General features: G+C 40.8%; 2 protein-coding genes and 1 long non-coding RNA gene across 3 annotated transcripts in view; 2 read left to right on the top strand and 1 right to left on the bottom strand.

The window, feature by feature from the left end:
• Positions 1–109: 109 nt before the first annotated feature.
• Positions 110–2,875, top strand: ccdc86 (coiled-coil domain containing 86). The gene is made up of 4 exons (XM_022222469.2): positions 110–727; positions 2,071–2,200; positions 2,287–2,361; positions 2,695–2,875. Exons 1-4 carry the CDS (start codon positions 192–194, stop codon positions 2,836–2,838), a joined length of 885 nt encoding a protein of 294 aa, XP_022078161.2. The 5' UTR covers positions 110–191; the 3' UTR covers positions 2,839–2,875.
• A 338-nt stretch (positions 2,876–3,213) lies between these two features.
• On the top strand, positions 3,214–6,320 carry LOC127533077 (uncharacterized). Its single transcript, XR_007940652.1, has 3 exons — positions 3,214–5,464; positions 5,644–5,698; positions 5,783–6,320. It is a non-coding gene; the product is annotated as an uncharacterized LOC127533077 (long non-coding RNA).
• Positions 6,321–13,326: 7,006 nt separating this feature from the next.
• rnf24 (ring finger protein 24) overlaps positions 13,327–23,817 on the bottom strand; it is a 36,075-nt gene continuing 25,584 nt past the window's right edge. Inside the window, exons 5-6 of the mRNA XM_051945204.1 lie at positions 20,752–20,831; positions 13,327–17,904 (exon numbers count right to left, since the gene is read on the bottom strand). Coding sequence (XP_051801164.1) covers positions 17,763–17,904; positions 20,752–20,831 — 222 coding nt within the window. The 3' untranslated portion in view covers positions 13,327–17,762. The remainder of the gene's footprint in view (positions 17,905–20,751; positions 20,832–23,817) is intronic.

The raw sequence follows: 23,817 nt of genomic DNA on the forward strand, positions 1-23,817 counted from the left end.
TGTTCTTTTTAAGTAAATTGGTGGTTGCAGTTCCCCTCCTGGTCTGTAGGTGGAGGTAATTATGTCGTTATATTGTTTATTGTCCACTATTGTTCCGGAAATTGTGTGACGTATACACACAGTGCTGGGAGAGCTCACACGTGGGTTCAGGAGTTAGACTAATGTGGTTTATGTCGGTTTAATTAGAAGATATGCCGAAGAGAACGAAGGCACCAGAAGAAACCCCCGCTAAAGAAGCGGAACCAGCCGAGCAGCAGGACGACGAGCCGCCAGCGGAGACCAGACGGACCCGCAGCGGCCGCAGAGTGAGACCTCCTGCCGCTCTGCTGGACTCTGAAGCCCCGGTGAGGACTCCCAGCCGGAGGACACGGAGGTCTGTTATCCAGGAGCTGCCGAAGGAGGAAGAACAACAACACACGGAGGAACCAGAGGAAAAAACAGAAAGTCTGGTGGAGGAGAAACCCGACATTTCCTCTGAACCGGAGCCATGCACCGTGTCAGAGCCAGCAGAGCCGCAGACTGAGGCAGCAGCGGCGGCTACGGACAAAGTTAACGGCGGCGGAGACGGTCCTCAGTCCGGGCCTGCACCGGCAGAAACGGCACCGTCGAATTTAGAGACCATCCCGAAAAAGAAGCCTCACCTGGCTCCGAGTGGGAAACAGAACCCGGTCATTCCTCTGGGAAAACCCAAGTCAGGAAGAGTGTGGAAGAACCGCAACAAGCAGAGGTGAAGAAATCAGGAGCCTGAGATCTGCTTTTAGAAATGGCAGCTCAGACACGAAACTCTGTTTGCTCAATTTAAGTCAAAGGAATTTTAATATAAGTAATGAAATCTGCAGCAGCATTGGTCGGGTCCTCACATTCCTGCTGGTCAGTGAATCCCAGCATGTCCAGCAGGCGGCACTGCGACTGAGAGTGTATTTCAGCTTGTTGCCCTTTTGAGGGTGACCTATCAAAAGTGTCCACCAGGTTGCGCTATAACTGTGAGTGTATAACGGCCTCGGTATGTTTCAGGGTCAGACTGTGATCACACATGTAAAGTTTGAGGCAGATTGAAGCACGTACAGGCCAGTTATACTTCACTTCTTGTGTCATGGGGAATTGTCAAAATTCTGACACCCTCCATTTCCACGCTCTCAGAGACTTTTGCTGAGCATTTTAATATCTTTTGATCACCCATGCCTGGTGTACATCCTGGTCAAATTTGTGCTCTGTTGGGGTTACCCTATTTGAGTTTATAGCTTTTGAAAATGTACAAAAAAACTGGTCTAAAATCGTAAAATATATGTCACAAAATTCAAAATGGCCGACTTCTTGTTGTGTTTTAGATTTGCCTGTCAATTACATTTTTATGCGTCACAGCGAGTTATTTATGCCTGTCAAATTTCATAGCTGAAGGTGACATGTCCTGGTCGTGGAGCCTGTTTGAAATTTTCCAGGTCCAAAAAAACAACAAATCACGCATTTATGCATCATTATTGTTAGAATTCTGAAAAGTTCTTGCAGGACAAACAGTACATGTCAGAAAAATTTAACTAAAAAGAAGAAAAGTGAAAATATGTTTTAAAAAAGCAAAATTCAGAATAAAAAACTGAGATATATATTTTTAAACTGTTGAACTTTAATATGGTAAAGTTAGATTTTTTTTTAAGTTGCACTGGAAGAACTTGTTCAGTTTTTGAGAAAGAAAAGTTGGATCTTTTTGAAAGGGGAATTTCTTAGAAAATGAACAAATTTATTTTTAAAGCTCAACTTTGAGTCAAAGAAAGTATGACAGGAAAAAGCATTTTTTGTTAGTGTTTTTAAAAAAGTTGTACAGTACATATTTGAACATTTGGGGGGAAAAAGTGGAAAATGAAGCAAATAATTATGTAATTTTGGTCAATATTTTAACTGATGTTGGTGCAATATGAGATCTAAATCTGAATATTATGTTTTGTATCCATCCGAAACATCTGTAGCATCTATATTGACCTCTTCTTCATTGGCAACATCATTCCGTGGGACGTAAAAACACTGTTTAAACTTGACCCGGTTTGTCTGTTAATTGTGATTTATTTATTTTTCCAGGTTCTCGGCGCTGGTGAGAGACAAACCGTTGTGCTCCTCTTGGGAAAAGAAGATGGCGGCCAAGCGGGAGAAGGAGCTGGTTAAACAGTATTCTTTGCAGCTTAAAGAGGAGAAGAACAGACAGAAGGAGGTAGGCGAAGGCTGCGTGACGACTCTCTGATCGTAATATCAATGCATTTGCCCCTCTTGTTTATTATATTTCATCCGTCTCAATAGGAAAAGAGGAAAAGAAGAGAAGAAAACCTGAAACGTCGCGAAGAGAACGAACGCAAAGCAGAGATTGTTCAAGTGGTATGTCAGCAGCTGTTCACACAAGCAATCTTAAACAGGGTTATAATACATGACAAGTGTAACTGGAAAGATTTCTGCTCCATTATTATACATATTCTCAATGTTAGTCTATTTTACTATTGAATATTATTTGTAATATATTCAATGCATTCTAGAGTCTGGTAATGGCTCCCACATTCTTTGCACCTTTAGAAATTAAGCAGAACATCTAACTAGTAATTGATGCATTGAAAATGTGGTGAAGTCTGTATCCAGTTGATGATGTTTCCATGCGTTCCTACACAAATTTTCCTGTGGGCTCAGATTTGACCTTCTGTCTCGTTCGTATCGCAGATCCGGAACACTGCAAAGATCAAGAGGATGAAGAAGAAACAGCTGCGAAAAATCGAGAAGCGAGACACGCTGGCTCTGCTGCAGAAGACACAGAAGCAGAATGTTAAAACCAAAGCGCAGAAAAATGTTCAAGATTTAACCTAGAAAGGTGTGTCAGATAATAAAGTGCATGTGTGCAGTGCTTTTGACTACATGTCCTGTCTTTGGGGAAGATCGGCAAAGTTTTAATCTGGATTTATTTACACATTAACATAAAACCTTATTTTGGGATAAAAATGTAAGAAAATTAAATACAGTAAATTAAATGTAGCACAATTGATGAAGGAGGGTGCTGAGGTGGATATATTCACAACCGTTCAAAAGTTTGGGGTCACAAATTGTCAAACTATTTAGTTAAGTGATGAAAGTTCTTGAAACCAGTACCTTAGTTTAGTTTCTGCCTTAGAGTCACAGCTGAAAATGGTCAATGCACAGGATAATGTAATGTCTGATGAGTCATTTTAGCCTAGCCGCGCTAGACAACCCACGGCAACGAATTTAATTCTCTGCCAGGGTGGATCTAGTTACCCTCCATAAGGCTCGCTGTGAGTGGATGTTCAGACAGATGGACGTCATGCAGAGGTAGAATTCACCACTGACTGGCAGAAAGACGCTGAGTGGAGAGACCTCACCATCAACTCCATGTTTCTAGGTCTTGATGGCACATTATATGACTATTTTAAGGGATATGAGGACCTGCAGAACCGGAAAGTGCGGTTTGTTGGGAGTGCAGAACAAAGGATTCAAGAAGACTACCTGAGAATTCCAGTCCTAAAACTGGCTGGACCAATCACCATGAAGTGTAGAGTCAGAAGGCGGCCGTAACTAAGTGACGACAGAGGAGCGACGATTCTGTCAGAAACAACCGGAAACAACTAGCCTAGCCGTGCTAGACAACCCACGGCAACGAATTTAATTCTCTGCCAGGGTCGACAACAAAAACGACAACAGTCGTCGAGCTCCATTAGCACCGACTCTGAATAATCTTTCTGTTAACATGTCTGTAATATACTTGAGCTTCACCCATTGACTGTATAAATAAGGCTTCACCGAACTCCCGCATCCTCTGATTTCCGGCGCTCTAGGAGCCTATTCGTTGCGCTGATTAGTTGTATACCTACCCAATTGCTGCAGAGTGATTTGATAGACAACCTTTTAGCCCGCCTCCCTCCCTGTCGAGCGTGCCTAGACCCTTGCGTCTTCAGAGCATGGGTCTAGCGTGGCTAGGCTAGAGTCATTTACTATATTAAAGCAGCTGAATCAACCCCTCATAGGATAATGATTGTTCAAGCTGTTTACATGTGTATCAGTCCTCATAGACCAGAGTGAAACATAAAAGAAAAATTGGAAAAATATTTAAATACAAATTATGACTTGCATAACATGCTTTTATGGAAAAAAAAACATGACTTCTAAAAAATTACAGAACACAATTTTTAAGTTAAGAATATTGAATTTAAAAACTGTGAGGTAAAATTAAGATACTAAGTCTAAATTAGTCAAATTTTAATTTACTGTTTAATGATCTTAACTTGGAAGGTCAAAAACAATGAAGCAAAAAAAGTACATTGATCTTTTTTTCTGAATCAATAACTTGGAATAAACTCAAAAACACAAATGTTGGTTTAGTGTACCACATTTTAATTTAAAATCGGCAGAGGCTGTCGTTTCATCTCAACTTTAATCTAGTAAAGTGATATAGTACAAACTGTCTTTGGTGGTGCTTTTTTCAAAGGCTGATTTTCATTTTGAGCGCATTTCTGATTTGGTCTGCAACTGCTAAGTGGTTATTAAGCAACGAAAGTTCTTGAAACCAAAACCTCAGTTTAGTTTCTGCTTTAGAGTCACAGCTGAAAGTGGTCAATGCACAGGATAATGTCATGCCTGATGAGTCATTTACTAAATAAAAGTAGCTGAATCATCCCCTCATAGGATAATGATTGGTCAAGTTGTTTACGTGTATCAGTTCTCAGAGACCAGAGTGAAACTAAAGTCTGAAATTAAAGTCCTCTCCCTGTTTTTATTTCTTTTGCCCTGCTGCTTCCGACTGTAGAATGAGCATTTAATCCAGAACAAACAAAATGGTTTTTATCTGCACTGAGTGAGTCATTAAATGGCAATTTAATTATGATGCTTGCCAACCTAGGTGACAGTGGGACTTTTTTCTGACCTACAACAGCACACCGGTATCGACATGACCAATGATTTTTATACTGAAGTATCTGCGTAAATGAATGCATCACAAGACAGCCCAACAATGTCTGCTGAGGGCAGGGTAAATACACCCTGCTGTCCCTCACCTCCATTCTCATTCCATGCATTTTATATGGTGTGGTCATTGTGAAGATGCTGCCCGACCTGCTTTTGTGCAAATAATTAATTCTCATATACACACTGCTGCTGTTGTGTGATGTGGCAAACCAGCTCCTTCGAGTCGTCACCAACCTGTTTGCGTTTTAATCCGTTTGACTGTAGCTGAATAATCTCACCAGCTTAAAAACTAGTATGTAAACAAAGCAATTTGTTACCCGAAGATGACCCATGTGGAAGGAATGATCATCCATCAAAAGTGTATAAAGTTCAGTATCTTTAACGTCATTCTGTCTGTCGGTCCCCTTATAAAAACTGTGACACTCGAAGGTTGTGTTAGTTTGCAGATCGAGGAAGACTCAACAAGAGCGAGCAGCTTTCGTTTCACAGCTCAACTATAGAAAAACCATCCAGACATTTTGTAAGTAGTCTTTTTCTGTCTAGATTTCTGTGTACAAAGTGCCTTAGTCAGATTTATGTTGTATTTATTTTCTGTAATATTTTTATAAACTTGTAGTTGTATTTATAATTTGTCTAATAAATGAATGCTTTTTTTGTTTGAGCAAGTTCAAGGAAACTTATTGTCCTTTTTTCTCTCAGATGCAACAGCCATTTAAAATGCTTCTGATCTTTCTGATTCAGCTGTTGCTAATCGGTGAGTAAAACACGTTTCTCTTTTTACGGTGTGTTGCGATCATTTGCCCTCTTTTATACTGACATTTTAATAATTGATTACCAGCATCAGCAAATGCCCAAACAACAACTGTTGCAACCACCACTACTGCTGCCACCACAACCGCTTCTGGTGCCACTACGACTACTGCTGCCACCACAACCGCTTCTGGTGCCACTACGACTACTGCTGCCACCACAACCGCTTCTGGTGCCACTACGACTACTGCTGCCACCACAACTGCTTCTGGCGCCACTACGACTACTGCTGCCACCACCGTTTCTGGTGCAAACATAACGACAAACGCAACAACGACGACAAACAGCACAACTAGCGCCGCTGCCACCACACATGCTGGGGTCATGTACATGGGCAGTCTGGCCTTGTGCCACCTCAGTGTTGTAGTCTTTAAGTACTTTTGAGCTGTGTGTCTCATTTTAGAGAATACCATCATTGTTTGTCATGTAGAGGCACCACCTTTTATCGTTCATGTTTAAATATGTAACCAAATAATCCCGTCATGAAGCACATGTGTTGATAGGTTTCAAGATCTAGATGATACAAAGTGTAAAACTGTGCTAATAAAAGTTTGGAAAACCTCAAACAGTTTTGCTGTTCTGATTGTCACTAACTTTAAAGTTAGCTGCTTTTGTAGCTCTTCCTACCAAGATGACTAAGTCATTTACCTCAACATTCTAACTGCGCTGAAGTTATAGCAGTGTTAATAGGTTTCTGAGACATATTGGTTGACTTTATCCCCTAAATCTAGCATATACACTACCGTCAAACGTTTGGGGTCACCCAGATAATTTCATGTTTTCCATGAAAACTCACACTTTTATTCATGTGCTAACATAACTGCACAAGGGTTTTCTAATCATCAATTAGCCTTTCAACACCATTAGTGAATGCAATGTAGCATTAGAACACAGGAGTGATGGTTGATGGAAATGTTCCTCTGTACCCCTATGGAGATATTCCATTAAAGATTTCCAGCTAGAATAATAATTGACCACATTAACAATGTCTAGATTGAATTTCTGATTAACTTAGTTATTTTCATTGAATAAAACTGATTTTCTTTAAAAAATAAAGACATTTCTAAGTGACCCCAAACTTTTGAATGGTAGTGTGACCAACAGTCTAACTTGAAATAACTGAGAAAAAGTGATCTACCTGTGCCATGAGTAACCTGCCCAAAGTCTAGGCCATGGTTTTAACACAAAAATGAATCAATAAAATGACACAAATTTTGTGGACAGACTAAAGCCTGTCTTTACCAGCAGGCCACTATTTAATGTAGAACTGAGTTGAAATGCAATATTTTTCTACATACTACTAAGTTTTCCAAATGCTTTCTTGTAATGTCAGTTTTTTTCTGTCATGCAGTGAGAACAGGTTTTGATAAATGGCCCTAAAAGTATCCCGGGTGTGTCCCAATAAACCAAAATGACTGTGACAGTAATTATTTGCCAAAGTGATACAAAAACAGGTCGCACCCACACCGCAAGAAAATCTTTTATTATTTTATTTGTGGCATCTTGTGTTTCTCAGAATAAACCACAGCTCTATTATGAAGCACATTCTGGGTTGTACAAGACTATAGAGTGATTACCAGTCCGTTGTTAATTCATTCTTTACCTGCACGCACACAAGAGACTGTTTTCTCAAACACAAACGTACTGTGTGAGCACAATATAACTTGATGGCGGAAGCTGTGAAACGCACACAAGACAAGGTAACAAGGTCAGCTAACAATGAAGGAGTTGCCCTTGGACATTTGTTGTGCTTGATGTAGCTGTCCCTTGTGCATTTTGAGTTGTCATACATTGAAGTCACTATAGTGAGAAGGGAGGCTTTGTTGTTTCTTGTGCTTAATGGAACTAAACGGGTCAATATGTCATTCCTATGAAAGCAACTTTGATCCCAAACATAACCACTGAACTCTTAAGAACAAATTAGCAGTCAAAGAAAGGGAGACCACGTGGCTTTCGCATGAGACTCGGTCGGAGGAACCAGGGTGTGAACGGGTGTAACATTTTTAGAGTACATCATCCAAGACAATGGTATGATCCAGAACTTAACAGAAATTAAAAGGGCTTATGCTGAAGGGTAGCTCCACTGCCTGCTGCAAGAACAATTGCATTTAAGGAGAAAGCTGTAGTTTTATAAAAGCTCTTGTGGTTTTGAAGCAAAGTGAGCAAAATCTGCGCCTGATCCAACCACCACAACAGGGCCGGTCGATAGCTAGACGTCTCCTCTGTGGTCCCCCGCAGGTGGAACGAATTAGTAAACTCCGTTCAATCTGCAGAGTCTCTCATAGTCTTGAAGAAAAGACTAAAAACCATCTCTTCTTGAACTTGAGGTTGTTTTCTCCTGACTAGATCTTTGCTTGTGCTGTATCTTCTCTAAGATCAGTGTTGCTTTGAATAAAAGTGTCTGCTAATTGTAGAAAATCTGATGATTGTTTTTGGCTGAAGACTTGACAATGTGAACACGAAAGTCTGGATGTGGAAAGAAGTGAAGCTCGAAAGAAGTGGTTATGCTGGGACTCTGCATTCAACTCTGCTTGAGACAAGAAGCGCAGGACTGAATTGGCTGCTACTGACACAAGTGAATATCCGACCAAACTGGCTGTGGTCATGTCGCATTGTGGGTAGCATAGCATCAGGTCCTGACAATGAAAAAGATAAAGCAGCTAAATGACAACTTTGCACACCTCACAAAGTATCGCATTTACAGTCATGAAGGGAAGTTTACATATCATAGGAACTTTAGTAGACATCAGCTGGACTTCTCTTGTCGGTTCTTGAAGCGGTTTCACCCTCATCCAAGAGGTTCCACTCTGAAAAGTAAATTCAGTAATCCTATTTTGACCACGTAATAGATAAACTCCTTTGTCTTAACATGCCCCGACAATTCCAGGCTGCTAGCTAAAAAAAAATTGAGTGTAGAGGTAAAGCAAATTCCACTAACTCAATGTAGTTTGTTGGTTGAACATAATTCTATAAGAAATAGTTATAACTCGAAAAGATTAATGCATTTTTTTATGTTAAGTCCAAACATCAGTGCTGCCCCCAGCAGGTTGTTTCACCTCAAGTACTGAGAAAATATGAATAAATCCCTCCAAAACACAATAGAAAATATGTTAAATATGTCAAAACTGACTGAAATGATTTGGATGAAATTTTCAGGGAAGATTAGAAATGACCAACTGATGAGATTTTGGCAGTGATGTGGCTTATAGTCTGGATCCACAGATTCGTCAAATATTTCAGTCATTGCCAGATAGCGGTATGGCATCACTGTAACTATGACAAGTGATGTTGCCCCCAGAAAGTTCCTGTAAGTGTGTGTGTGTGTGGGCCTGGGATCTTTCTGCATGGAGTTTGCATGTTCTCCCTGTGCATGGGTGGGTTTTCTCCGGGTACTCCGGCTTCCTCCCACAGTCCAAAAATATGCTGAGGTTAATTGATCACTCTAAATTGAAGCCCTGTGACAGACTGGCGACCTGTTCGGGGTGTCCCCTGCCTTCGCTCAAGTCAGCTGGGATAGACTCCAGCACTCCCCGCGACCCTAATGAGGATAAAGCGGTGTATAGAGGATGGATGGATGGATATATATGTCAGGGTAGAGACTGCGATTTGGTAGGATTGGAGTTTCTACTGGTAGAGACTCCAATCGCAATCTCTACTGGTAGAAACTCCAACTCTACCAAATCGCAGTCTCTACCCTGACACACATATATATATATATATACACACACACATATGGATGGATGGATCCATGTTTCCTGCTAAGAATACCTTCTTCACTGCAGTATCGTCGATGAATAGTGGTACGTGACCTTGTTTGCCAGCCCTCCTGAAATTGACAACAACCTCCCTGGTCTTGTCCACATTGACGGAGAGGTCATGGGAACTGCACCATGAACTCAGCTGTTTCACTTCTTCCCTGTTTGCAGACTCACTGTTGTCCTCAATGAGGCCCACCCCTGTCGTGCCATCTGCAAAAATCAGGATGTGGTTGCTGCAGAATCTGGCAGTGCAGTCGAAGGTGAGCAGGCTGAAGAGCAAAGGGCTCAGGACACAGCCCTGTGGAGAGCCTGTGCTCACTGTGATGGTCTTTGATATGCGGCTGCCCACCCTGACTGTCTGCTGTTGCTGAGTCAAAGAGCTGTAGATCCAGTTACAGATGCCGTTGTCCATCTTTAGCAGCTGAAGCTTTTCCACTCGCTGCTGTAGGATGATGGCGTCGAAGGCACTGCTGAAGTCTATCAACAGAAGCCTGGCGTAGGTGTTCTTCTGCTCAAGATCAGACAGTGTGAGGTGGAGCATGGTGGAAATTGCATCTTCCGTGGATCTGTTTGTTGTTTAACCAAATTGCAGTGGGTCCAGATCAGCAGGGAGGCAGTTTTTAATGTGCTGCATGACCAGTCGTTCAAAATATTTCATCACTATAGGCGTGAGGGCTACAGGTCGGAAATCAGAGAGGCCGGCAGGATTTTTTTTTTTCGGGACAGGAATGATGGTGGCTCCTTTGAGGCAGGTGGGCACCACAGCCTGTCAAAGTGAGATGTTGAATATGTCTGTGAAGATATCCTTCAGCTCCTCAGCGCAGTTTTTCAGAACGCTTTCAGGGATGTTGTCTGACCCAGCAGCCTTGCGTGGGTTGGTGCTAGCCGGGACCTTCTGTACTCCAGCTGTGGTGAGCTGTAGTGTTTGCTCATACAGTGCTGGCAGCAGTGTCTTTGCCTGCGTGGTGTTTTTGGCCTCAAAACGTGCATAAAAAGTGTTCAGTGCATCTGAAAACAAGGGGTCAGAATGACACATCTGCAGGGGGTGGGGTTCATAGTCAGTGATGGAGTGGAATCCCTGTCACAAGCAACGTGAATCCTTCACTTCAGTGAAATGGCTGTTTAGTAAAATTCTCCTGGCAGCTCTGATGGAGCTCAGGATTCATCCACAGAAGATTTAATACTTTAACCCTATAAACCTAGAATCTCTGTGGAACAACTGACATATCTGGTGTGTAGAAGGGACTGAACATTGTTGATCTTAATGAAGTCACCGCTGTTGTGCCACCACGTGCGTAAATGTGCAGAGAAGCTACGTGATGCTGCAGGTGTTTATTAAAGTCAGAGGAAATAATCTGACAAGCAGCAGCTGTGGGCAGAAAACAGGACTGCAGAAGGTGTAATAATGTTTCTGCAAATCCCAGAATTACATTCAGTGAAAACTGAGAATCACTGTTTCAGATGTGAATCTAACACGCTTCACATTTGAGTCTCATTATTGTCTGGATTTTGAAGGACATTAAGTCAGTATGTTATGTACTAGGTACCTTCGTTAGGTATTTGTCATTCATTGACAAAAGAAAAAAAAGCGTCAATACAATATGAAAACAAATGCTTCCAAACTTCTGAGTGAAAAGCAGAAAGAAGTATAAATTTATGTAATCTGTCCCTTTAACCTGTGGGGGGCACTGCGACACCTAGACACAACCCGGGCCTGATGTAGTCTGCCTGGGTGTCCTGGATGACGGAGTGTGATGTTGAAGGAGCCAAAACAGTCCAGAGAGCTGATGATGTGTTCAAGGACATCTGCTGTATGTTGCATCTACTTCAGATCACGTTGGATAAAAGCGTCTGCTAAATGAAACTGCAGAATTGCAGTAAACAGCGTACGACACCGGGGAGAAACAAAACAGGCAGCAATACCTAACAGTTGTTTTGTGATGCTGCAGAGCTCAGAGTGTGAGCTTCTCTGATGACTAACCACACACACACACCGAGGATTTCAAAGCAGCAGTTTTCATTCTGAAACAATCTCCAGGACTGAAGCTCTTAAACTTCTCCTCTCATTGTAACAAAAACTAACTCTGCTGCCTGGAACACATCCAGGGACTGAATGTTTCCTGTAAAGTACAATGAAATATTCCTCCTCTCATTTTTGCAGAACAACAATGAAGAACAAACAGGGTTTAGCTACACAGAATAGTTAAACTGGACTCCTTATCCACTTCAGCACCATAACCTTTAGCATGGACCCCACTGGGCTTTGGGGTCATCTGTGCCTTTTGATGCCCTCAGTGTAGCATTGAGCACAAGAAACATGAAAACCAATGAACATGTTGACTTCTTTTGATTTCCTCTGGAGCTGCATAAAACTCAGTAACTCAAGTGTTCTTTTGTTACTGTGTCGTTGTGATCAACAAAGTTTCAGGAAACAGTGAAAATGTATCCGTTTGTATGGTGTAGACCAGGGAAGTCAAACTCATCTTCGTTCAGGGGCCACATTCAGCCCAATTTGATCTCCAATGGACCAGACCAGTAAAATCACAGCATAATAACACAACTCCAAATTTTTCCTCTGTTTTCATGTAAAAATGTTCACATTTAAGGAATTGTCTTTTTACAAAACATTATGAACAACTTGAAATTTCACAAGAAAAATAAAATCAATTTCAGCAACATTAAGTCTCAGTTTATCATTTACACATTACAACTGACAGATCACAGAGTGTCTACAAAGGAACAAAACTTTTAGTCGCAGGTATCTGGAACTGAATGATTTAGTATTTCACATTATGATGAAAATGACAAAAGTCTGTCAAAAAGGGACAAAAATAAACAAAAACACGACAAAATATTACAAAAACAAAGAGTGGCAAAAAATGGACAAATGACACAATCGGGACAAAAAAAATATCACAAAATGGCAAGAACGAGACAAAAAAATGAGTAAAGCAAAAACAAAATAAAGAATAGACAAAAACACAACTGAAACAAAAAAGAAACAAAAGGACAGAAACATGAGACAAACGACAAAAGTCTGGCAAGGCAAAAAACAAGACAAAATATTAAAAAAAGAGACAAAATGACAAAAGAACAATGAACAATCCAATATTTTACTTTATGATCAAGACAACTTGTCATGGTCTAGAAATAATTTAAAATTTATACTTTTACAAATGGGCTGCAAGGTGATGCAGGGGTTAACACCGTTGCCTCGCAGCTAGAAGATCCCCAGTGAGGGCGCCTGGGATCTTTCTACATGGAGTTTGCATGTTCTCCCTGTGTAGCGTGGGTTCTCTGGCTTCCTCCCAAAGTCCAACAACATGCCTAGGTTAATTGGTAACTCCAAATTGTCCATAGGTGTGAATGTGAGTGTGATTGTCTCTATATGTAGTCCTGTGACAGACTGGTGACCTGTCCAGAGTGTCCCCTGTCTTCACCTTCAGTCAGTTGGGATAGACTCGTCCCCTGCAACTCTAACAAGGATTAAGCACTGTACAGATAATGGATAGACTTTTACAAATTTACAATTTGCAGTTCTTCTTGCATGTCTCCTCTTTAATTTTTATACTTTACAAAGTCTTCCCATGGATTGGACCCTCTGGAGGGCCACTTATGGCCCGTGGGCCGCACGTTTGACACCCCTGGCGTAGACATTTTTGCAATAAGTTTTCTGAAACTACTGTCGCTAGAATAAGCGAGAAATGTTATATTAGTGTAATATAACATGGTCTTCACAATCAGTGTTCCACTTTAAAAAATCTTTATATTTTGACAATGTGTGCAAGAAAAAAAAAAAGACAAGACTACAACCTTTCCAAAAACTTGGAAACTTTATTTACAGTTCAAGTCAGTCACATGCAACATTTTCTTAAAATGAATAAACATGAAATTAGCAAAAACAAGAAAAGGAAAAAAATGCATATTATTTTCTCCAAAAGAGCAATATACAAAAATAGAGCTTACAAATACTGTACAGCAATTGTCTCCAAAAATATTCTGCTGCAGAATTCTTAGTTTTACAAACAATGTCTGTGAGAGTCCACAAACATAATCAGTGTTAACAAAAAGGGGTGTGAGGGCAAGAGGGTGTGTTCAGGAACACTGCTAAAGGTGGTGGGAGGGTTTGTTAGGCCAAAGAGGGGCGAGTTATTTGTTAACTGAGAGGGATAACTAACGCACCGTACAAACTGGAAGAAAGTTCACTTCAGGGAGGCAGTGATAGAGGTTAAAAATCGTACGGGAACGTGTGCTAATTTCCTGCTTTGTTGTCTTCAGAACCTGTGCCCTATAGGGACAATCATAGACATGATTTTTCTGATGCCACCACTCTTTCCGCTCTTCAAATTCTGGATGTTAAACAGCTCTCCTGACAGTCACATTTCATCCAACTGCACTGTGTCTCATCTATTTATAGTGGAATTCACTCAGAAGCAACACTGACGTCAGTGGTGGGAAGCCGTTTATTATTGTATCCACGACTGGCTCAGTTTCCATTCTCTTTTAGCAACACAGAGGCTCCCTCGTCTCATCTTATTTCTTTGAAAAAGGAAGAACCTTCTTTCATGCTAACGGGGATTTCATTTCATCTGAGGTTGGCACTTCTACATCTTCAGTGGGATTAGGACGGCACATGGGAGGGAAACGGGGAAGTTCAGGTGGTTGGGGTTTACAATCAAACACAACACTTAAGATAGCCAAATGGCAGAAAGTGTGAGCTGCCATTTAGTGTATATTTCGGAGCATTTCCTGTGCACCTCATTTTTAAATACACCGCTAATGATACTAACCGTCTACGTACATTTAACAATGGTGATATCAGTGGCGACGTCACGATGCAAAAACGCATGCTTTCACATTGAATCTTTTCCTTCTCTTGTGAACCATACATTCGAAGACAAATCCGTTAGCTGGAACAAAGCTTTGAGACTTTATTATTTATGAGTGTTTATTAGCAGTGACTTACAAACTGTGTTGTCATTTGGGCAAAGTGGAAGAACTACTCTTGGATGTATAGTTTTGTAAAGTTCTAGAGGAGAAAGCAGGTTCTCGTAGTGTAACAACAGCTCAATGAAACAGTCACAGCCTCTTCATAACCAAAACACTGTGCATCACACGACATGTTGAAGAAGGCTTATTATGTTCAACATAAAACCCCCAAACCCCCTCGCTAACAAGTTTATGATCACAAAGTCCATGATCAGTGAAGATTGTTTGACACAGCCCCTGGTCTTTTATGTAGTTGTGGCAGTTTAAATGTTTGTTCAAATAAGGCTACAGTGGCCAATGCGTTTCTTTAAATCTGAGTGTTCTTATCGATGGAAGTACAGTACTGCATTCAAGGACCGGACCTCACTACAGACAAACCGCCAGGTGACGACGGGCACACGGGAACAGAGAAACCCCACTTTTGCGCTCATCTAACGGTTGACATTTTCACCCTGCTGCATTATTCTCTGACCTCGCCCACAAAGGTCGTCGCTGCAGTGCGGGCAGACATTCAACAGAGATGAAACATTCAAAGCACAGAGGTCACAGTGACAAAGCTTTTCTGCCGCTGAAGGTGAAATGCATTGTGACTTTTTAAAACTGTGCTGCTCTGCTAATGACAGCGTTGAAAGTAAAAATCGGAGTGGCATTAAAGGCACAATCAGCAGTTAGTAAATGACCTATTTGAAAATGTGAGATGGAAAGTCGAATTTCGTAGGCTTTCCAACAATTTAGAATCCAGTATGAGTTTATTTACTGTTTTTTTTTTAATATTGGTAATGTTTGGAACTGTTACAACAATGACGCAAGCCTGGCACAGCATTAGAAATCATGATCAATTTAGATGTAAATGTTGTCTAATGTGTTTCATTCTGTTTTTCCTGATAGAGGGGGTTCTTGGTTTATGACGTCCTCGACCTACGGCGCTTTGTTGGTACGTCGGAACCGGTTACGGACAGGTCCTTGGTTTACGACATGCGGCATTTTGTCATTAAGTCGGAAATGGTTATGTGGAACTAGCTGGAATATGTCCTCACACGGCGCTATAAGATGGCTTTGTGTACATTCACCGGTTGTACGCCACCTTTGATTGTGCTACATTCGCTATCTTTTTGTCCTTCATTATGGCTCCCAAGCACAAGTCAGGCTCTTCTGATGGAACTCCGACTTATCAACTTGCGTTGGGCCGTAGGAACAGAACCCCCTTTAGTAGGTTTCACTTTTTTTTGTAGTGGACCTACTTTTCTGTTTCCGTTTGAACCACAAAGAATGTGCCTTGTAAGAATTATTTAGAGCTCTTAACTGACAACACACATCACAGCTAAAAGCACAATTTTTTTTTATCTTTTCCACCTTCAGATTTAGCCCGTCTACCCACAACGAGTTCACTAAATGCAGCTAACAAGAGACGAGGACAAAAAAATGCCCACAAAAGCAGGGCTCAGAGTGAATGTATGTGTGGCACAAAACAAAAGCACCCTGTACCATACAGAAAGACGGAGAGAGGCGAAAGCACCAGAACGCTGCAGCCAAAGAGCTGAACTACCCTGCATGTGTGCGTGCATGAATGAAAATGCTGTTTCATTACAACCTGCTGACTCTGTGGCAGCCTCTGTGCTGGCGGGGCAGCTCCAGCCGCTCCCACTGTGCATGTACGTGACTGAAAGATATGCTGATGATATGCTGAGGGCAGTACTTGTGATGCAGGTGCCAGTCCACCAACTCATTCTGTCTGTGCAGCTGTACCAAGAAATTATAATAAATTATAAATGTAATAAATAGAAACAATTAATGGGACTGAAGTTAAATTGACTGCAGCAGAGAGTGCAGCGGATTTTGATCTGTTCCTAACATGAATTGTTGGTTGTTTTCTTTAGTTATTTGCAGATTTTATTTTTCAGAGGACATGTAATGCTAGTTTCAGATAATAGTAACATAATAGTTGTGTTGCTTTGTCTCAGTTTAACCTGAAGCAAACTACTGTAACAGTTTGTGAAAGGATGCAGCAGCAGAGAAAAGCAAAACTGGAACGTTTGTGTCACTTCATAGACGGCTGTTTAATATTGCCTAATTACTGGTGTTTGTTCTGTAACTGTTCATAGATAAAGCATCAGGGCATACACACTACTGCAATAGTTACTTGGAGATTTTTTTATTCTCTGTTGGAGAGCTCCTGAACGTTTTTTTTTCCAAAATGAAAAATCTTGAGTAATGTCTTGTCTGACAGTATGTCCCCCAGTAAACTCCTGTAGTGACGCTGTAATTTGTTCACTGTATCACCTTTCTGCATGAACAAAATTATAAAAATGGATTACAACAACAGTCACATTATACCTAATGACAAACAGGTGATAAAGGAACAAACTGTATAGTTTCCTATAAAGTACGTTATTTGTCTGTGTATGAAATTCTGGGTTTCGACACATTCAAACTCTTCACATTAAATCAGACATCAAGTCTTGAGGTTACTTAATTTCTGGCGTGTAAGTGTGCAGTCGGAACACAAATCATTTTCCAAATGTCCTGACATCTACTGTCATAGGTATTCTTGTCCCTTTGCGATAAATATATATATATATATATATATATATATATATATATATATATATATATATATATAGTTCAAAAATCAAAGTTTACCAATTAAAAATGAAAATCCATGTTGATTTGTACTGTACACAAAAATAATAGTTAATGATAAAATATAAAACATGACCTTGGGACTAAGATCCACAAGCAATTAAGGTTTGACTTCTCGTAAAGTGCTTGTTAAAAAAACAAAAAAACATTTTATATGTTTGTGTATTGTAGTTCTTGGCTTTTGTGTTTTCTTCCTCCTGGTCTTTTGCTGGTGTCCCCAGAAAAGTGCTTTGGTTGTGAGAAGTCATCAACCGTTTCTAAGTCAAGAAGAAAACCTCTTCTAGATCAGCTCTTCTTCATTGTCCGTGAAAAGAAAAGGAAAAAAAATAAAAGAAAACGGCTGATTATCAGTCAGAGCTGAAATCATGAAATCCTCAAGAACCAATGCGAAGATAAAGAGAGGTGACGATGGCTGCAGATGCACAGTTTTTGTAAATATCTGCGCAGGAACTCCAGTTTCTCCAGTCTGTCCACAGACTCATAATAAAGTGTACCTGTACAGGTGAGAGTGTCAGCGTGTGTGTGTGTGTGTGTGTGTGTGTGTGTGTGTGTGTGTGTGTGTGTGTGTGTGTGTGTGTGTGTGTGTGTGTGTGTGAGAGAGAGAGAGAGGGTTTGAGTCTGCTACACCAGGTTCTCGATGCCAGGCAAAGGCTGCTGTATCGGCACAGGGGGATCCGTGCTGCCGGCCTGCTGGGCAAGCTGCAAGACGGGCATGTTGCACAGCGGGCACACTTTCCTCACCTCCAACCATTTAATGAGGCACCTGGAAGGAAGAAAAGGCAGTGAGCATACATTTAAGGCAAGGAAGGCAGAGATAAGTGACTCAAGAGTACAGCTGGTTCAGAAAATGTGAATAATTAAAACTCGCTATTCCAGCCTCTACTTAAAGGCACAGACAACACTGCACCTGCTTCTAAGCTCGTTGGGAAAACATCATATTCACTTATACATGATGTATAATAGCATTATCTGGGAATTTTTGCACTAGTTTTGCAAATCCTAAATGACTAGAGAGCACAGTACTCCACCAAGGCTGCTCAGTCGTCGTGTAATTTCCGACGGATGAAATCCTGAAAAAATTTGTGGCAGAAATCACAGCAACATTAAATGTGGCCATTTAATATAGATGTACCCACAAACACAATAACCTTGCGCCGAGCACGAGTGTGTTATGCATGTGTACATCATTTACGGATACGGATAATCGCATGACCTAATAAATATGTAGCGGGTGGTTGGAATTGATGGGACTCAGAAACACCACCACAATTTAATCAATTGTTCCTCGTATCATTTCCAACAGATAAGTCCTGATAAGTCCACAACGGTGGATTTGTAGTAGGATCATAATCATGTGATCATCATCAGAGGCTTGTTGTCATGGTTACAGTGACGCTGTCTCGCAATACAGAAATTTTTAACAAATCTGTGGATCCAGACTATAAGCCGCATCATTGCCAAAATCTCATCACTTGGTCCTTGTGTCATTTTTGACCTTACCTGAAGATTTCATCCAAATTCGTTAGCCCATTTTTGAGTAATGTTGCTAACGGACAGACAAACAGACAAACCAACGGGGATCGTCACATAACTACACCGCATTCCTTGGTAAATATTGTTGACACAGTAAAGGCATATCAAAGATCTGTTGATGGTAACTGACAAATTTATCCTTCAATTCTATAATCTCCCACTTGGTTCACATCTTGGACACAATTTTAAAGCCAAAGTGAAGAGAACCTTTCTGAAGAACCCGCTGCATTTGTGATCTCATTCTTTTGATCAGTACTCAGAACCCAGCATAACCATAACTGAGGGACAAAACCACTGAGTGTATAAAATGATGGATGATCCCTCCATGACTTAATCCTCCAGTTTCCTGAAGGGCAGTTCTGTGGCTCAGTCTGGTGACTTTGGCCGTCACCTTCTTGGCAATGCCCGACTCCTTTTAACTCCCCACTAATCCAAAAATGAGAAGGGAAGTTGAGCATAAGTGGAGTTGAGGCAGTCATTCAAATGACTCGGGGCCCTGGACTGTCTTATGACGACATCAACCATCACTGAAAGTGGCCACACCCTCGATTATGCAAACCTTCAAGCCTTAATACATTTCAAGTGTGTGATTTGTGTAAAGATTTTTGCCCCAGTAAGGTTACCATAAACAAGGAAGTTAGCTAAAAACACTAAAATAGTTTTTGTACTAGGCCGTTTACTTCTGCTGTAAATTGTGCATTTTAAGATTAGAGGTCAATGGAAGCTGAAGCACTTTTGAAGTCAACTTCAAGTGGCCCTTTGAAGAACTGCCAAACGAGGCTGAAATGTAGTTCAACAGAAGCTATGCCCTCTGGTTCAACTCCTCAGTGCAAGTGAGACTAAAATGGAGCATATACACATAATAAACAAGTAGTCAGTTAATTCAAAACAGCTGTTCTGTAGCATATTTATGTGATTTTAAGCCTATTTTTCAGTTTTTTTATGCATGTAATTACAGTGACTGGAGGATTGAGTGTTTCCAAAATGCAGCGGACAGACAGTTTAATAGTATGTCTGAATACGTCGTGTGTAAACACTGATGGAGCCTTAGAGCTGCTCTGCTTCAAACTTTGTGTTAGGAGTTTTCTTGGTTATATACACTACTGTTCAAAAGTTTAGGGTCACTCAGACAGTTTCATGTTTTTCATGAAAACTCACACTTTTATTCATGTGCTAACATAACTGCACAAGGGTTTTCTAATCACCAATCAGCCTTTCAACACCATTAGCTAACACAATGTAGCATTAGAACACAGGAGGGATGGTTGCTGGAAATGTTCCTCTGTACCCCTATGGAGATATTCCATTAAAAATTTCCAGCTAGAATAGACATTTACCACATTAAAAATGTCTAGACTGGATTTCTGATTCATTTAATGTTATGCTCATTGATCAAAACTTCTTTTCTTTCAAAAATCAGGACATTTCTAAGTGACCTTTTGAATGGTAGTGTATATGTTTTTGATTTAGCAGCACTCACTGGCCTTTTTTTCTTTTACAGTTTGTCTCTTTTGTCTTCATTTGTAAAAAGATTCTGAAATAAATAAATAATTTGGTATCCATTTCCTCTCTTCAACAGCATGCCTTTACTTGCGCACACGCTAAAAGCAGTGTATACACAGAAGATTCCATGAATGGTCACCACTCTGGCTGCAACTGGGGGGGAAAAAACTAGGCCAAAGGAGGTGTCATGCTGATATAAACAACTCAGTTGAAATGGTAGGGCACGAGGGGGGAGTGTCGGGCTCAAGCAATCCATCGTGTCCTGTGGAGTTCCTCACTTCAAACACAGTTGGCTTCACTTTCATGTACCAAAATATATAATTATGGAGCTTTTGTTATTGTCGCCTTACGCACCAACACACACTTCACCGGTGCAATGACTCGACAATAAACTGTTTACTTTAGTCTTGTTCATGTTTTTACATCTACTGACTGAGTAACTATATTTTAGAGCAGATATGGATGCATCCAAATGATTGGTTTTGTTAAGGAAATCTTTACTGATCCATGACCTTGATTTTGTTTGTGCACTTGTGTGTGTGTCCATGAAGGTCAACAAAAACCTTATACTCACTTTCTATGAAAGGCATGTTTGCACGGACAAATCCCCAGCTCATCTTTCTGTTTGAACTCCTCCAAGCACACTGCACATATCTGAAAGAGAGAGGGGGAGTTTAGTTGTTTCAGTCTTAATCTGAGCTTTGTGTCGGTGGATTGGAAACAAACGATGCAAACAGCAAAGGTCAAGTACACATAGAAAAGGACAACTGTGGCCCACATCTGCAGAAAACACACTGACACAAAAACAGAACGGTATCTACCCAAATGTGTTGTGTTATATACGTTTAGCTCATGGCCTTAAGCTACCTTTTGGAGACAATGTTTTTTTTCCCCCTATCCAACAGAAAAACTGTCATCACAATGATGGAGTGAAAAGGGCAAGTTTTCCAGCTTTTGTTTCCAAGGTACAACAGTCAGAAACACTGAAAGACTTTTAGTCAGAATCACAACAAGTGATAAGAAAATTGGTACAAATGAAACAGTGGAGGCAAAAGAGAATGACTAATTCAAGGCTTTATACCTAAATCTGAGTCCCTCTATAACTCTGGTTTGTGGTCAGATTAGTTTCATTTTCCCAGATGTCTTGAGCAGTGTTCTTGAGAAATTCCTGATGGGCCGGCTCTGGGTGTTTGACTTTGCTTTAAGCACTCGTTTAACAAGCCTGACATTAGCAGGTCACAGCCATCTAGCAGTAATGAGTGTTACACACGTGGACAAAATTGTTGGTACCCCTCAGTTAAAGAAGGAAAAACCCACAATTCTCACTGAAATCACTTGAAACTCACAAAAGTAACAATAAATAAAAATTTATTGAAAATTAAATAATCAAAAACAGCCATTACTTTTGAATTGTTGATTAACATAATTATTTAAAAAAACAAACTAATGAAACAGGCCAGGACAAAAATGATGGTACCTCTATAAAAGATTGAAAACTATTTGACCAGAGTGACATGATTAACTCAGGTGTGTCATTTACTTGACATCACAGGTGTTTCCAAACTCATAATCAGTCAGTCTGCCTATTTAAAGGGAGACAAGTAGTCACCCTGCTGTTTGGTGAAAAGGTGTGTACCACACTGAACATGGACAACAGAAAGCGAAGGAGAGAATTGTCCCAGGACATCCGAAAAAAAATTATAGACAAACATCTTAAAGGTAAAGGCTATAAGACCATCTCTAAACAGCTTGGAGTTCCTGTGACAACAGTGGCTCATATTATTCAGAAGTTCAAGACCCACGGGACAGTAGCCAACCTCCCTGGACGTGGCCGCAAGAGGAAAATTGATGACAAATTGAAGAGACGGATCGTTGGAATTGTATCCAAAGAGCCCAGAGCAACCTCCAAAGAAATTAAAGGTGAACTCCAAGGCCAAGGTACATCAGTGTCAGATCGCACCATTCGTCGTTGTTTGAGCCAAAGTGGACTTCATGGGAGACGACCAAGGAGCACACCACTGCTGAAAAAAACTCATAAAAAAGCAAGACTGGAATTTGCAAAAATGCATGTTGACAAGCCACAAAGCTTCTGGGAGAATGTCCTTTGGACAGATGAGACCAAACTGGAGCTTTTTGGTAAGGCACATCAACTCTATGTTCATAGACTCAAAAACCAAGCTTACGAAGAAAAGAACACTGTCCCTACGGTGAAACATGGAGGAGGCTCAGTAATGTTTTGGGGCTGCTTTGCTGCATCTGGCACAGGGTGTCTTGAAAGTGTGCAAGGTACGATGAAATCTGAAGACTATCAAGGCATTCTGGAGAGAAATGTGCTGCCTAGTGTCAGAAAGCTTGGTCTCAGTCGCAGGTCATGGGTCTTCCAACAGGACAACCATCCAAAACACACAGCCAAAAACACCCAAGAATGGCTGAGAGAAAAGCGTTGGACTATTCTAAAGTGGCCTTCTATGAGCCCAGATCTGAATCCCATTGAACATATGTGGAAGGAGCTGAAACATGCCATTTGGAGAAGACACCCATCAAACCTGAGACAACTGGAGCTGTTTGCTCATGAGGAGTGGGCCAAAATACCTGTTGACAGCTGCAGAACGCTCATTGACAAATACAGAAATCGTTTAATTGCAGTGATTGCCTCAAAAGGTTGTGCAACAAAATATTAAGTTATGGGTACCATCATTTTTGTCCAGCCCTATTTCATTAGTTTGTTTTTTTAAATAATTATGTTAATCAACAATTCAAAAGTGATGGCTGATTTTGATTATTTAATTTTCAATAAATTTTTATTTATTGTTACTTTTGTGAATTTCAAGTGATTTCAGTGAGAATTGTGGGTTTTTCCTTCTTTAACTGAGGGGTACCAACAATTTTGTCCACGTGTGTATGTTGTGGATGATATGGTTGTTCATGGACAAGCTTTAAGTAAAATATGTAGGGGAGATCCTTATCAGAGACCAAACTATCGATTCTGGAGGTAATGGCTTTATGGATTTAGCTATTTGACAAAGATTGGTTAAATATTTGTGAACTTTCGATTGTCATGAACATAATTTTTTATTAGGCAAACTGTTGGTGTAGCATTATTCTACTGTAAAGACCTTTGTAGCAAAGTATCTTACTGTAATCATTGGCATTTTCCTGGTGAATAAAGGTGCAAGAATGCAGCAACAGCACAAAGCATCTGATAACCAAATACGAGCACCTATTTCACCCTGTGTTTCACTTCCAGGCTGCAGTGAAAGCAATCTCATTAGATCTACAGGTATATATAGTGGACAGAACCACCACAGACAGCCACCTACAATGGTTCTTCTGAGTAGTTGCTAGATGTCAGAGCTCATCACCCCGTTCCTTTGGGCAAGTCCAGAGGCCCAGCAAAGGAAAATAATTTAGTCCCAGTTTCCAAAGACTGGCTCTGTAACCAGGGAACATTTGCCAGGGGACTTATCTTTCCTTCCTTGTTGCCCAACTGGCAATGCAGGGGGCCACCATGTACATCAATACAGCAGAGAGCCCACAGGCCTTTGCTCTGGCTCCTGTACAGCGTATGAATACCAATGACCACATGCCGCACCATGTGCTACATGGATACTGTAGCAACTGCAAATGATACAAGGCCGTA

This window comes from Acanthochromis polyacanthus, chromosome 3 (genome assembly GCF_021347895.1).
Source record: "Acanthochromis polyacanthus isolate Apoly-LR-REF ecotype Palm Island chromosome 3, KAUST_Apoly_ChrSc, whole genome shotgun sequence".
Lineage (NCBI taxonomy): Eukaryota > Metazoa > Chordata > Actinopteri > Pomacentridae > Acanthochromis > Acanthochromis polyacanthus.